Below are 15250 nucleotides of genomic sequence, written 5' to 3' on the forward strand. Positions count from 1 at the left end.
AAATATTATCTTTTTTTAATAAAACTTCATGGTTCAATCAAACAATTGAATTGGGATGATGGTGAAGGTAGGTGAAAGATTATCATGCACTGTGACTGTTTTTGGAGTGGTTTGACCTTCTTCTAAGTCTCGCACTGTTTACTTAAATGCTATTCAGGATTATAATATTGACATATCCAGATGATAGATACTTTGTTTTCTGTGCTAAATAGAGACCTTTTCTGTTTTCAAAGCTAAAAACAGCAGCTGTATTCCAAACCCTTGCTTGAATGGTGGAACATGCGTTGGCAGTGGAGATTCCTTTTCTTGTATCTGCAAAGAAGGATGGGAAGGACGTACATGCACACAGAGTAAGGCTTTTCTCCTTTCTTCCCCTGCAGTCCCCTGGGATATTAAGAGTGTCTGGCACAGAGCTGTTGCCTGAAACAAAGCAAATTGATAGAGTTCATGTGCCAAAATACCTGAATCATTCAGGGTGTGAGGTAGGTAAAGATGATGCTTGAGTAATGAATTAAGAACTTGTCGTGCTGCTTCTTGCACCTAGTCTCTGACAAAATAAGTCTTTCAACCTTCTACAGAAATATAATTTTTGGGAACATGTGCAGAGCAAAAAAAATCCTGGCAGAAATACTAATTTTAATAATGAAAAGTATGTGGAAGGGCATGCAGTAGTGTATATTCCATCGTTCTCTCTGAACATAGCATTTAACTACTTTGACATACCAATACAATGAATTGGTTAAATTGGTTAGGTGGTATAAAGCCTGCAACTTCCATTTTATTTTATTCCCCCCCTGCCCCCAAGGCATAACATGGCAGGGGTGGGGAATCTAAATTTTAGCTCTGTTTTTACTCTAAATCTACTGGGAAATTACTGTTGTATTGATATATGCCCTAATTAGCTGTTTTAAAGCTGACAGTACTAGTATAAATGCTAGCAAATAATTTGGAGACATTTATAATGCGAAAGATTTTTTTAAGAAATCTGGCTAGTTGCATGTATACATACGAAGTGTCAAAGTAGCAGTAGTCCCTTAGAAAGCTTTTAGAGCCTGGTTGAATTATGCAACCAATACCCTGTTTTATTTCTGTTATGTTGCCATCGTGCTATGTATCAGTCTGTGCTGTTGGTATGCTAAAATACACTGAAGTTGTAGAATTTTGCACTTGTCAGTCTGTTCGTAAAATTTATGGTATTTCATTGGTCTGTTAGGTCTGGTTGAAGTTTCTTTGCAAGTGTGGAAGAAAATGTTCAATTCTGTATTGTTTTTCTTTGCTTTCCTTATCAAATATAGTGTTTCCTGAACTACAATATTACATATCAGAAAATAAATATGCCACTAGTTACACTAGTCTGTATTCTTTTTCTATAGATACCAATGACTGCAACCCTCATCCATGGTAAGTATGTGAACTCTAGTGTCTGTACCTATTGTGAAAATAAGTGAGCACAATAATATGGATTTCCATTCCAGATTAGAACTAATTCTACCCTAATGTAATCGAAGCCAGCCTCTCTAAAAAATCTTAAAACCTTTTTTTGTCATGCCTTATTGACAGCAACAAGGACTACAAAACAATCCTGAGTTGATTCATATATGAACAAACAAAAGTATATTAGTGCAGTCTCTGTGCCAGAACTGACTAGTAAATTACTGTGATATGAAATGAATCAGACTTGATAACATTTTCAAGCATTTACAGTTGAGTTTGAGTAAAAAATGAGAAATCAAAACCTGTTAGTTCACAATAATACTTTTAGATAATACAAAAAATGTCATGTTAGATCAAATACTATGTATAAATGTGTTTTAAAACCAAAATTGTTTGGAAGATGCAATGGGAATATTTTAAATATAGGGTTGATATTTATGATTGAAAGGGAAAAATACTGATATGGATGAAGCAAACAATCTACCTTTATCTTTCTCTGTCCATTCTGATGCAATAACCTGTACTTCATGTATTAAAAGGAAAAAAAAAAATCAATGAAACTTGCAAAAGCTCGGGCTTTCTCTGTAATCACTTTACAGGGCTGTTTTATCTACTTGAGTTCTGCTGATACACTTCCCCATGCATGCATTTTTGTAAGATGTTGCTGTTTTAACAGGTGACTTACTAAGGAATATTGTTTATCTAGCATTATGCTTTCTCTGATAGGACTAGATCATCCCCCTAAACAGCAGAAGAAGGTTTAATTAACAACGCTTTAATTAGAGACCAATGAAACAATGTAGATGACTTAAGTAGACTGATGTTATGAATTAGCAGGGACTTTTTAATTTTGCATTATTGAATAGTGAGAAAGTACTATGAATAGGGACAATAGAAATTTGCATTTGAACACGCTGCATAAGACCTATGGTTTTTACTCATCTTTAGGCTAGTGAATCTACCCTGAGAACGCTTGGTGTAATGATAGGTTTATCTTCACAGTTACAATGGAGGCATCTGTGTTGATGGTGTGAATTGGTTTCGATGTGAATGTGCGCCTGGGTTTGCTGGTCCTGACTGCAGAATTAGTAAGTACCTGTTTGGGTAAAGACCTGAGAGATTGTACCACTCTGACGCACAAATCAGAAAGAACACCCTGTGACCGTTTTTGCATTAGGCTAGCTGAATTCCAAATAATGAAGTAGAAGCCACCTGTCAGTCAGCCAGGTACTGATAACTTGTAACTAATGGCAACTCATGTTCCTTTCTTCATTAAACAGAACTGAAATGAGTTGTCTTAAATTTATACCCAAAGAATGGGTTGCTGGGTTTTGTCAGACATTTCTGAAAATTCTGGCATGCTGTCTTCATAGAAGCTTATTAAGTCTTTTTCTTTATAAGCAACTTGTTGTAAAAGATGACATATATCACTGGGTGTTCCATTTAACATTAGAAACTGAAATCCACTGAGACATTGCAAATGAAAACAAAAATATCAGGAGTGTAGTGCTGGCACGCGGATAACATAGAGAAGTATGCTAAAGATCTTTCAAAACTATAAAACAAACCTGTTACACTGCAATTATCTTAAAGGATAGAAACTGAAAAGAAGGGGAAACAAATGACCTTAAAACTGCATTGAAGTGTTGTGGAAAGAGTAATTTTGGCTTTTGAAGTTTTGGGGTTGTTTTTTGATATGTTTTTTGTTTTTTTATGGAATATTAACATTTTGACTTGCATGTGATAGATATCTTATTTCTACTTATTTCTACCTCTTCGGAAGATCAGATTTTGACTCTTCTGTAGCCTCAAGGCTCTTGGGCTTGGTTCTTCCATTCCATCAGTATGGTGGTGTGCTTTCAAGTTGAGATTTCATCCTCATTCTGCCAGATAGTGAGTCAATACCTCTTGTCAGAGGGTGACTGTAGCACTTGTGGTAGCATCAGCTTAGTGATCTCTGGATATAGAACCAGGGATGGCAGATAATGATGTACCTAGATCCAGACATGCAGCGAGGGATATTGGATTCTCCTTTCCCAGACAAGAAAGGCAGAGAGGACTATTTGTAGCCAAAGACAAATACTGTGCATTTGTAGTGGGACTGCAGATTCCTCCCCACCCCCCTTTAAACTGGTCTAGACAAAAGGAGTAGCTCTGACAAAAATGTCTTTTATGGCTGATAACAGAAACAGTTAAGTCACTTCTTTCAGCATACAGAGGCTGGAGAATCTTAAACCAACATAGCTTGAAGAGGGAAGGAAAGAGTAGTTTTTAGATAATTCTGCATTTGCATAAAACTTCACCTTAGAGCACTTCTGAAGTAAGCTAGAATAGAATTAAAAGCCCTTCCACATCCATTTGGTATTTTTCATTGCCTACATGGGTAACAGTTTCACTACTACCATTTATCATGTTCACTTTTTATGTCCAGTCCTTTAAACACAAAAGATGAGCTAATACTGAGCATCACTCAAGAATTGGTGTTTAAACAGTTTTTCTGAGGGATTGGAGTGGGCATTCTTTTTCAGTGGAAGGAAAACTTTCAAAAGATGCTTTGGAAACTTGTGGTTGAAAATGAAGCAGTTAATGCCTGTGGCTCACAACTTGACAGGTTGGTTTCTGTTGCCTTTGGTAGACTGTTGCACAAATTAGTATTGGTCACTTCCCCAGGATAACAAGTAACACATTTGTGCTGCTGAATAGACTATGCTTCCCTGCCTTTTTCAATAGATTTCTATGGCTAAGCCTCTGAATTTCTGAAGGTTGGTTTTAAGAGGCTTTTGTACGAAGTGGCTATGTACTAAATTAACCTACTCACTATTTCAAGGTTATTAAGAAAAGTAACATCTAATGTCTGTTACAAACTAAACTATTACCGTGCTTCCTTATGGTGAATTACATTGCAGTAAATTACTTTTTTCGAGCACTGTTGAGCCAATTCATTGTTCAGCTCTGGCACTGTGATAACTTCCTGAAAGCTTTTCTAGGAAGCCTAAATGCACGAGATTAGTGCCAGAACAGGATGTCAGACTTCAGTTCTATAGCTGAATGTGGAGAAGACATTAGCACCTTCAGCTGTCCAATACCTCTGCTCTGTGAGATGAGTCAGCATATGACTGCTTCTTTGATAGACAGAACTTCAATTAGGGTGCAGTTACGAGAAATCTGTTAGAGGTTACTGCTGAAATGGTAGAACTATCCAATTAGCAGATTAATTACAAAGCCAAAGTGTCCTTTGCTCGTAATCTGACAATACCTGCTTCCTTTATATCTCAGTAAATGTTTAATTACAATGTTCTATATCCTTGCCATTGAGTTTTACCTGTTTTCTATCTAGATATTGATGAATGCCAGTCTTCCCCTTGTGGATATGGTGCCACTTGTATAGATGAAATAAATGGATACCGATGCACTTGTCCCCCTGGAAGAATTGGTCCTCGGTGCCAAGAAGGTATTCCTATATCTGCTATCAACCTTTACCTAAAAAACAGTAGGGTACAATGTAGCCAGTATAGAGTTTATATATGGTAGTCTGATGTGTAAGGAACAGTAGCTAGGGGGCTTTTTTATTTAAATTTGTATAGCTTCAGTAACTCAGTGGTGAAGTGTCTGAGTGTGCTTTTTTTTTTATTAGTGATTGGAATTGGAAAGCCGTGCTGGCTTAAAGGAATGACCTTTCCCCATGGCAGCAGGTGGGATCAAGAATGCAACAACTGCCACTGCTTGGATGGCCGTATTGATTGCACCAAGGTAGGCATTTTGACCTATTTTCTGAAACCCTTCTGGCTGAAACAAACGTAACTTGGGCATGAAGAACAGTTGATCTTTGGGTTTTTTATCTAGACTCTTGCATAGATCTCCCCCAAACTGCCTTTTGTTTAAAAAAAAAAAAAGCATCTAATGACTTCCTGTAAAAATACTTATGGGATTGTCTTTATAATCATAAGCTACTGTCCAGCTGTCTACCTGCTAGAACAAGATCTCTAGAAGCAGACAAGTGCCTTTTGCAGAAAAGGAGATAGGAACTGGAATGGAATAATGATTCTTGAAGGATAAATAAATCACTTTGCTAAAGCTTTGCAAACACAGTTTTAGAGCTCCTAATTTTGTGAAACAATAGTTCCAAGGTAAAGGACATGTAGGAAGAAAAGTTTCTTCAGTGGTTAATAATCACCTTTTTGTATTGTCCTTCAGTAGACTTATGAATTGACAAATTGCAACCTTTGTATATTTACTATGGACTATATCCTGGTGGTTGTGACTTAGAAAAAATAAGACTAGCCTAAATGCAGATTGAACGTGTTAGTATATGTGCTCCAAGCCTTTCAGCCTTCCTGAGATAGATTTGTGGTACCTGTGCAACTTTACATCACAGCTGGAGAGAGACAAGATCAGTGCAGCTCACAAGTTGTAGGGCTAGGTGGGTGGCTCCAGATGAGCGCTAACAGCACTTACAACACCGCCTCTCCCAGCAGTCTCCCACGTTTCACTGGAAGCACCAGTTAAAAAGCCACTGGGTGTTACTAGTCTATCCAGCCTTAATCTTACTTTGTTTAGCTAGGTATGCTCTATAAGCAAAGAAATAACTAAATCTTGCACTTAGTCATTTAGAAGTACTATTTTAGACCCTTTTTGGTGGTGTGATTTCAAGTTCGAGATGTCTTCAGAAGATAATAGTATGTGAAGGTAACTAGAATCTCAGAAACGGTGGTGCGGTAAATGCAGCTTACCTGTATATGGTGTTTTGGTTCTTTCATGTGTAATGGAACACCATATGCTTTCTTGCTGATTAATTGTGCTTGAAACCTCTGAGTTCCTACTTTAATAGCTGCATAGTATTATATGCAATCTTAAAGGTTACATCATGAAATGGAGCTGTGTTTGGAAGCGTGCTGCACCTCAGTAACCAGGGGGTACCAGCATACTGTTTTCTCTTGGGAGTGATTGAAGTGACAGTGCTTATCACCAATGTGTGTAAGCTCTTAACATCTTTATCAGTCTGTGGCAAGGATCTCAGTATAAATATTGAAGAGAAACTAATCCTTGTGGAGGTGTTTCTCGTTCTAGGTTATAAGAAGCCTAAATAACTAGTTTAAAATAAATGCTTGAACTTCTGTATAACTCAGTTATGTGGGACAAATCCGTAAGCCTCTAAGGAGATAAACCCAGTCACTGGTGTCTCGGGTAATCTTTGCACAGTTTTTACTCTTTTGTCCATACAAAATGCCTATACAAAACTCCATCCTAGTAGATGGAGTTGTTCTTCCACAAAATGTCCTTCCACAAAACATTCTTCTACAACATCCTGCTACTAGGACTATAGCAGTATCGAAATACAGATTTTTTTTTTTTTTTTTGCAGTCAGTAGTAGATCATGACCATCTTATGTGAATTTCTTATTTTGATTTGATGCATAAAAGCAATTAACTGTAACAGTACTTTGTTCTTTTTAATTTCTAGGTGTGGTGTGGGAAAAAACCTTGTCTGTTACACAAACACTGGGATAATTCAAATAACCAGTGTCCCATGGGTCAAGAATGCCAGGAGAAGTATATGAAATGTTTTCAGCCACCATGCACAGAGTGGGGAGAATGCAGCGCCTCTGAACCTCTGCCTGCCAATATCAAGTGTCTGCCTAATTCTGGATACTTGGACAATGACTGTGCTAGAATTACTTTAATTTTTAATGGAGACAAAGTCCCCCAGGTGAGAACAGAATTATTAATGAAGTATGGCAATGTACAGGGATATATTCCATGTCAAAGCTTGGAAAATTAATGTTTCTAATATGACTCCTTGCTGTCATAAACTTGCAAAATTTATTGTTAGACTCCTCTTTGTCTGAAGGGCGAGGCAAAATTAGGGTTTGTGCTGATTATTTTATTTTCTCTTTTAAATCTCAAAGAACTACTTTCTTAGATTTCAAGATGGGCTCAGACTGTACTAGGATAAGTCACGCAAGCTCAGTTTCTCACCCTTCATTCCCAAACTCTGTTCTTCACTTTTCTGCCCTTTCTTGCTGCCCTCTTTTGCTCCCTTCATCAGATCTCAGTAACTGCAAAAACTCAGATGATGTTTGTTTTTATGTACTGTTTTTTACTTCCAACTAAAGTAATACAACCTGCCTTGCTTCTAACAGGGCACTACAACTGAAAATATCTGTTCTGAAATCCGGTATTTACCAGCTACTAGGACTGTTTCTAGGGACAGAACTCTGATAATATTATGCGATCTATCTTACTCCACAGAGAATGCAGTGGAAGTTGCTATTGTAAGTATGAGACCTGTATCAATATATATAGGAAAACGTTTTCTTATTAGTTTGAGCTGGGGAAGAGGTTGTTTAAGCTTGTTTCACTTCAGTGCAGGTACTGTAATCTGTGGCTTGGTGTGACTGCAAAGCAATTTTGTGATCTCACAATTTCCTGTAATGCTAGATAGCTGAAACTGCAGGTTTCATTAATGACAGAAGGCTACCACAAACCTGATAAATTCTTCTAAAGATTGATTCAGCCCAAATTAGTGAACAGGTGCCTACCTGTTCTGTCAGAAATCTTGGGCTGTTGACCTTCTCAGTAAAGAGAGATGGTTGCAGGTGGCTGGATTGGATCTTGTGAAGAAGTTTCAGCTGTGCATTTAGAGTATGGCTGCTTCAGGATATTCATTAAATACGTAAGTGGGAAGTGGAAGGAAGTGCAAGTTGAGTAGATGAACATAACTGTTGCCCTACTGAGCTAAAGACTTGCTTTAGAGGCATTTACAGCCCACTCAATGCTTTCATGTTGCTTAGTTTCCAAGAAAGACTTAATTTTCATTATAAATTGTTCGTGCAGGCAGAAGCTGGACTGTTTGTCTCTACCAGTACTGTAAAGAACATGCTGAGCCATGATGCAGGAAGCGGAGTGTATGGTATAAATAGAGCAGACTGTTATTAGTCCAAGTTTCTATCTAGATCATCTGCATGTCTTGAAGTGCTCCAAACTATGACTAACTTTAGCTTGGCAGTGTAAGTAACATGGAAGTCAGCTGCCTTTTATTTGAGGTACGCTAGATTAGCAAGTGGGCGTGTTACCGACCATGTCTGACACTGCATCAGCAGTTTGGGTAGAACCAGCTGTTCTATTGCTACAGTAAACTTCTAGGGTACTCTGCAACTATTGTCATGTAAATTCAACCTAGTGAACTCAATTAAGATACAGCTGGGTTTAAAAACTAGACTTCCACAGTTAGGTGATTGCAGTAACTTTTTGTTTTTCCCCTTTACACCCTTTAGTCTTTTATCCCGCATCGAGATGAACAAGATAATAGTCTCATACAGAATGCTGCTAATACAATAGTAAATTCCATCACTAAGCGGCAAAACAGCACTGTTATGTTGGCAGTAACTGAAGTCAAAGTAGAGACCATCGTTGTTGGCAATTCATCATCAGGTAAGGTTCCCAATGTGTACATCCTGTGTGTAAGCATTTTCTGTTCCCCTACTGTCAGGCTTTTCTTACCTTTCTTTACATGTTGGGAAAAATGATAGATCAGGTTGTTTTTTTAACTGCTATTACTAACTGAAGAGAAAGTGGCTTTAAAAATCAAGATTCCATGCTTGTGTGCTGGTTTAAACTTAACCTCATCCCTAGTGTAATAACCCCACCTACCCCTGCCACTGTTATGGCTCTAGCTTCAAACCCCATTCTCCAGTCTAAGCATGCCTTTCACAAGATCAGGAGTTCTCATGTGCTGTTCAAATTCTTTTCAATTCTCTTACATTAACCTTAACCCAGCCTCAGCCCTTGGTGCTGCTGCACTATACAAACTGAGGCTGTGAGGTGATGAAAATAGCAGAGGGGGAAGGCACATAGTGTGATACCATGTCTTTTCTGAAGTGCTTATATATTACTTTAAGAGTTAAAGATGTTTAGTATCTTCCAGTACTTGGCCATGATAATGTAAACCTTTGCCCTCTTTTTCAACATGTGTTTCTCACTAGTGCACAGCTGGCTTAAAATGTAAAGTTCATTCCTCTTAACGAGGATATGGTGTGATTGGAGAGACCTTTGTCTCTGAATATTGGCTCTCCCAAGAGCTATGCTAAAATAAGCAGTTGAGGATTTTGCATGCCTGTGTCCCTGCCTGGAGGCAGGAGATAGTCTTGTGGAAGACCTCTGCTAGGATCCAGTTCAACTAGGCCCCAAAGTGGAAATCTTACTGTGGTGGAACCACCATCCTAAATGTCCCCAGCATAATCTTCTGGAAGATTTTCCACCCATAGTTCAAACAATTAGAAGATTGCTTGGTTCCACTTCCCTTGCATTTCCTTTCTGGGGAATGCCTTTCATCTGTTAAAGCCTTGGCAAATATACTGTTTCCTCAGCTCCCCTGAAGGAGCGTACCAGCTTTGTTCTTGTCTTGAACAGAAATTGTGTAGATGATAAAGAATTGAGCTGAGATTCTGACATACCTCAGGCTCTCTTTCATCTGATTGTGTGTGTTAAATGCTAGGGCAAAAGAGATGGGGATTACTTTGCCACCCACCTCAATAAGATTCAAAGATTCTTCTAAGAAAGCGGGTAGACTGACTTCTTTTGTAGCTAGTGCTAGAGAATGGTTTCCAGATTCCTCATTTTAATATGGATGCTCAGTATTGACCACTGGCCCCTTGTTCTTTAAGTGGAGTTTGTTTATTAAATAAACTGTAACCTGGACTCTTATGTTCTTTGGTTTGTTTTATTGTTACCCTTTAATTGGGTGAGGTAGGTGGAAACCTATGACCAAATGCATAAAGCCATATGTCTGTGGTAAGAACCCCATCTCACTTGGGATGCTCAAGTGTCTAGATGGAGATGATCATTTAGACACTTTGTTAATTTCCTCTAGCTTTAAGAAAAAATATTCTGAATTTGGAATCTATATACAGATAGTTCTCTGTATAAGAATCCTTTAAGTACACTTGGATCCATAGTCATGTGGTGAAATAATAGATGAGATAGCAGTGAGAATGCAAGTTTTGTATTCTAATCCTGGAGAAGCTGGTATGAAGAGCTCCTTTTTTCCTTGAAGTGTTCTGCTTCCCTCCTCCCCCCCTTCATGGTTTAGTATGATGTTGCTTATGAAAAATGAGGAGAGAATAGCAATTACTCCTAAGAATACAGTCCTTCCCCAAACTGCTAAAATACAATTTTTAGATCCCTTGAGGCCAACCATGTTTGCAGTTGATTCATTCCCCTTTACCAGAAGGAAATGTTTGGGGTATGTCATATTCCACATAAGAGTATGTTCAGAACACACTTTAATGTTATAATGAATGACCATGGTGTTGAAGCAGTTGGTTGTTTTTGTACAGCTATTTGCAGGTTATTCTGTAAGCAGTTGTCTTAAAACTGCAGAGGGAATTTATGTTTAGACAGGAGGTTAGAGTGGCAGGTTGACAGCATTTGTCTGCAGAGTTTTTGAGCAATCTTGTTGTCTACAAAAAGCAAATCCTCTCATGTCTTACTGCCTCTTGGTTAAGGAGAGGCTTATTGCGTCTCTGAATTCTTATCAAGAAGAGTAGAAAAATGTTGTTGTTCTATCCCATCAGTAAAGCCCTTGGAGGGAGGGAGAGAAGTTCAAACATACATAAACTCTCAGGAATTGTTTCCTAGAGAAATAATCTGAGTCTGTGTGGCTGTGAGAGAACTAGTGGGGTTTGTGATTGGGAATGTGGAGAAAAGCAATTGCCTCAACTCCTTTTTGTTTATTCATTGAGCAGTGAAGACTCTATCTCTGGTGACAATACTATGGTGCTTTACTCTGAAGTAAAACTGGAACACCCTAAACAGTACATGATATTGTCACATAGTTCTAACCTGAATGGTTTTTTGAGATAGTTGATATATTAATGTCTGTGGATTTGATGGTAAAGACTCTTCTTTCTGATAGTAAATGTAGGATATATTTCTCATGCAAGTGCCAGTACTTCTAGAGCAACTTAGAGGCAGAGTACTCTCTATAGTCTGCCTCCTACAAGGATAGACTTTGTTCCTTAAGAGTCATTACAGAGGTTTTTTGGGCCAGCTTTGCTTAGGTGCTTGAGAAAGAGAAGCTGCTTAAACAACCAGTTTGTCTGTTGGAGGGGAAAAACTTCTCAAACATAGCATTTCCTCCCTCATCATTAAGCAGGGAGAACGCTAACCTGGTTTAAACTAGTAAAGAGCATTTCTAGATGGACTAGTGCATTCAGACAGTTATCATTGTGCTATGATGGATGACATCTTACTTCCTTTCCTCTAAAAATCTTTCTAGGGCTAACCTCTATGGATGGGTATGTATGGATACTTCTGTTGCAGGTATCCAATGCTATATATCTAGTTCTGTTAACTCAAGACTTTTTTTTCATTTGCCCTCTAGATTATTTGGTTCCAATTCTTTGTGCTGTATTTAGCATTGTGTGGCTGACTTGTATAATCATCTGCGTGTGGTGGACTCGGAAGAGAAGAAAAGAGAGAGAGAGAAGTCGTCCTCCCAGAGAAGAGGGTGCCAATAACCAGTGGGCACCTTTAAATCCTATAAGAAATCCTATAGACAGATCGTACAGTAACAAAGACATTCGTTATGAATGCAAAAACTTCATATCTCCTCAAAAAAGAACTTGTGATGCAGTAGAGGAGTATGTAGAGTATGAGGAAGAAGAGGATGAAGAGGAGGAAAGAGATGAGGAAATGGACAAATTCCTCTCTCACAAACTCGCAAAGCCTTTGCCGACAAAGGCATCTGACACATCAGAGAGCAGTCCGGTAAAGAAATCCCATCAAATAAGCAAAATGGACAACAGATCTGTAAAAAATGTGAATGCATCAAACTTTGAAGGCAGTAGAGACTAACCTGTATTTGGAATGTAGGCAGACTGCGCCTACGCTTACTGGGGAGGGGAAAAATTGGCATCTCCACTTTGCATCAAGGACTAAAAGTATCTGGAGTCAAATGTTCATAGTTTCTTTATTTTGCGTAAAAAAAATAAATAAAAATAATAAATAAAATTTATTTTGTTTCTTTAGCCTTGTATAAATTATTCAATAACTGTCAGATGAAAAAAATGAGTAATCTTTGATAGTTGCTATTTTTGTAAAGTTTACTTATAATACACTCGCTGTATGGCAGAGGAGAGGTTGTATTTTCAATATGTGTAAAGTTTATTACAAAAGACTGTACACTGTTTACAGAATGTATTTCTTTTTATTACTCTAATTTAATGGTGGCTTTAAAACCTCCTGGTTGAGGAAATTGTGAACTTTAAACTGCTTTCTTGACTTTGAATCTCTATTAATGGCAGCTCACTGCACTTGTTACGTTAGTAGCTTCTGTAAGATCTTTTTTTTTCCAAATTTGCCTTACTTTGTAATAGGAACAAAAAAAAAATTATAGAGATCTTTCAACTGTGGTTTAAAAGTGGCCTTTTTATTTATGTTTAATTACTTTAGAATTGCAGTATTGAAGCATGTGACAAGTGCCTTGAGATTAAACTTTTTCTATAGCAACTGTCAAAGACTGCCATATCAATATAGTAAAATTGTGAGAACTCTAGGTTCCCCAACTGACACAGTTTATTTTCTAATAGTGAAAGTGCTTTTTTGTAAATATGTACATATTAAATGAATCACTCTGTATATTTGATTTAATAACTTAAATATTTTGGTCTTTTTTTTTTTACATGTCATTCCTTTTAATTTATGTTGCAGAAAAGGAGGTTTTATGGCAGTTTATAAGATTTTTTTTTTTTTTTGGTATTATGTCCAGATTAGAAAATGATGTTGATACAATCAATGTTAGGAATCTGTTGGTCATTTGTATTTACATAGGAACATAACCACTTACATGTAAATAGATCCAGAAATGTTTGTTTATCCCCCTGTTCAGCCCATCTCAAGAACACTAACGGGTGCATCTACTGTACAGTACCAACATAGTGAGGCATTGTTTTTTTTCTTTTGTGAATATGTTAATTACATGTGGTATTACTTTTTTGCGTTTAAATACAGGCCTAATGAAGGGAACAATATTTTCCTCAGTCTTGTTTCTGTTGTGCTTTATTCATCTTTTGCTTTAAAGAAAAAAGGCTGGCAAGCTCAGAAGATGGGAGTACCTCATTAGAAATGGTTATTTGTAATGGAAGGCTTACGCATTTTTTTTTTAAAGGCTTTATTATTGCTATTGACTGGGCAAACTATAAGTTTATTTTAATTACTGAAGAAGCATAACACTACATACACCTAGTTACCCCACCAGTGAGAGGAGTGGATGTTTGAGAGTATAAACTCTGGCCCACGAACAACGTAAACATGAATGTTTTGAAACCAGTTATTTTATACAGGAATGCAGGATTTGCTTTGCAGGATCTTCTGTTTTAGTATTTTTGTTTGACATGTTCTTAAAAAAAAACTTTCAGAAAAGAAACTATTTATTAAAGCATTTTATAATGATGTTTGTTGTAACTTTTTTACTTGTGCTAAATATTCAAAACTTATTTTGATAACCTGGTTAGGAGTTAGTTTAGAAAAGGGTACTATCCTTCTCATGTTCCCCAGTATAATCCTGAGTATTTAAACCAAAAACACTTTTTTTCTGCTACTCTTGTAACTTTTTGTACTGTAATGCTGCTGTCTTCCATAATCTAATAAAATGATTCCCTCATTGTGTGTAAGATACTTCAGATTGTGTTTGCTTTCAAAGTGCTTGGACCTCTGATGTGATGAGGCTGAACAAAGGAGGGGTGAAAGTCCTGATGTGATGCATGGTGCTTCCTGTGCCCTGAGCTTACAGCCTGCGTCCAAGTGCCGATACTTCCTCAGCCAACTTGGCAGCGTTGTCCTCTGCCCACTGCTGTGCTGCTAACAGCCTGTGTGGGAGGTGGTACCCCACAGGTAGTCTGGAGACACAGACACTGTCAGTACCTAAACCAGGACTCTCCTTGCCAAGTACAAAGGCTGGTTTTAGTTGACGGTTACTGGCTGTGCGTACAGTGTGCCTTTTTTGAAATGGCTCTTCTCCCAGCTGCTGAGCAGAGGCTTGTCTAAGCAGTATCGCTTTGCGTCCTTGTGTGATAAGAGGGCTGTTGAGCATGCACGGGCTTGTGGTATTCTTGCCAAAATGAGTTGGATAAAAGGAATACGTTTCTCCTCTATTCTGCAGCCATTCAGACCATCTACTTGTCATGCTCCAATTTCAGTTTAGTAGGTCTATGCCTGTTTATGATGACTTGAATGGCTTTTGTATATAATATTTTCTGTAGGGAAAGGTGAACTCTTACATAAGATAATAGGAAACATAGAAGTTGAATTTTCCTAGTAGCTATCAACCTCTGAAGCGGAACTCGAGATCCTAGCGCAGTTTTTATTCCAGCCATCATACAGTTACTTTGTTATTAGTTTCCTTGCAGTATTGGCTTGTCTTCACGTTGATAAGTGAGAGCTGTTTCCAAGTCAGTTCTCAAAATCAAATTCTATTGTTATGTTTGATTTCCCTTTTCCAAATATCCGTCTCCTGCCCTTGAAGAAAGGCTGGTGTGGTGAAATCCAAAGCTGATATAAGGAATCAATACTTTTTCAATGATGACTTTTTCTAAAATCGGTTCTATGGTGCCCTGGGAAAAGTTAGCGGCTGCATTAGCTCCCTGGAAACTGCTCCCACTGGAGCAATGCTATAACCATTCAGGACAGCGCCAGGTTAGAAAAATGTCTTCGTAAGATGCCCGGTATTCTCAGAGACTGCAGTATTTGCACGTACCTACTGATACTCACAATGTACTTAAAATAGCTGAGAGAGTACTCCTTGCTGGAGGTTTTACATG

The 15250-nt window shown here is 37.9% G+C and overlaps 1 protein-coding gene across 2 annotated transcripts in view; it reads left to right on the top strand.

Moving 5' to 3' along the window:
* JAG2 (jagged canonical Notch ligand 2) overlaps positions 1-12287 on the top strand; it is a gene marked incomplete at both ends in the record, with an annotated part of 71714 nt that extends 59427 nt beyond the window's left edge. For both annotated transcript variants that reach the window (XM_082000726.1, XM_082000727.1), the window contains 9 exons: positions 234-350; positions 1374-1401; positions 2437-2522; positions 4772-4885; positions 5069-5184; positions 6895-7140; positions 7574-7705; positions 8708-8864; positions 11815-12287. In XM_082000726.1, coding sequence (XP_081856852.1) covers positions 234-350; positions 1374-1401; positions 2437-2522; positions 4772-4885; positions 5069-5184; positions 6895-7140; positions 7574-7705; positions 8708-8864; positions 11815-12287 — 1469 coding nt within the window. The remainder of the gene's footprint in view (positions 1-233; positions 351-1373; positions 1402-2436; positions 2523-4771; positions 4886-5068; positions 5185-6894; positions 7141-7573; positions 7706-8707; positions 8865-11814) is intronic.
* Positions 12288-15250: the final 2963 nt, after the last annotated feature.

The sequence above is a fragment of the Phaethon aethereus genome, assembly GCF_964289735.1.
Source record: "Phaethon aethereus genome assembly, chromosome: 5".
NCBI classification, from domain to species: Eukaryota; Metazoa; Chordata; class Aves; order Phaethontiformes; family Phaethontidae; genus Phaethon; species Phaethon aethereus.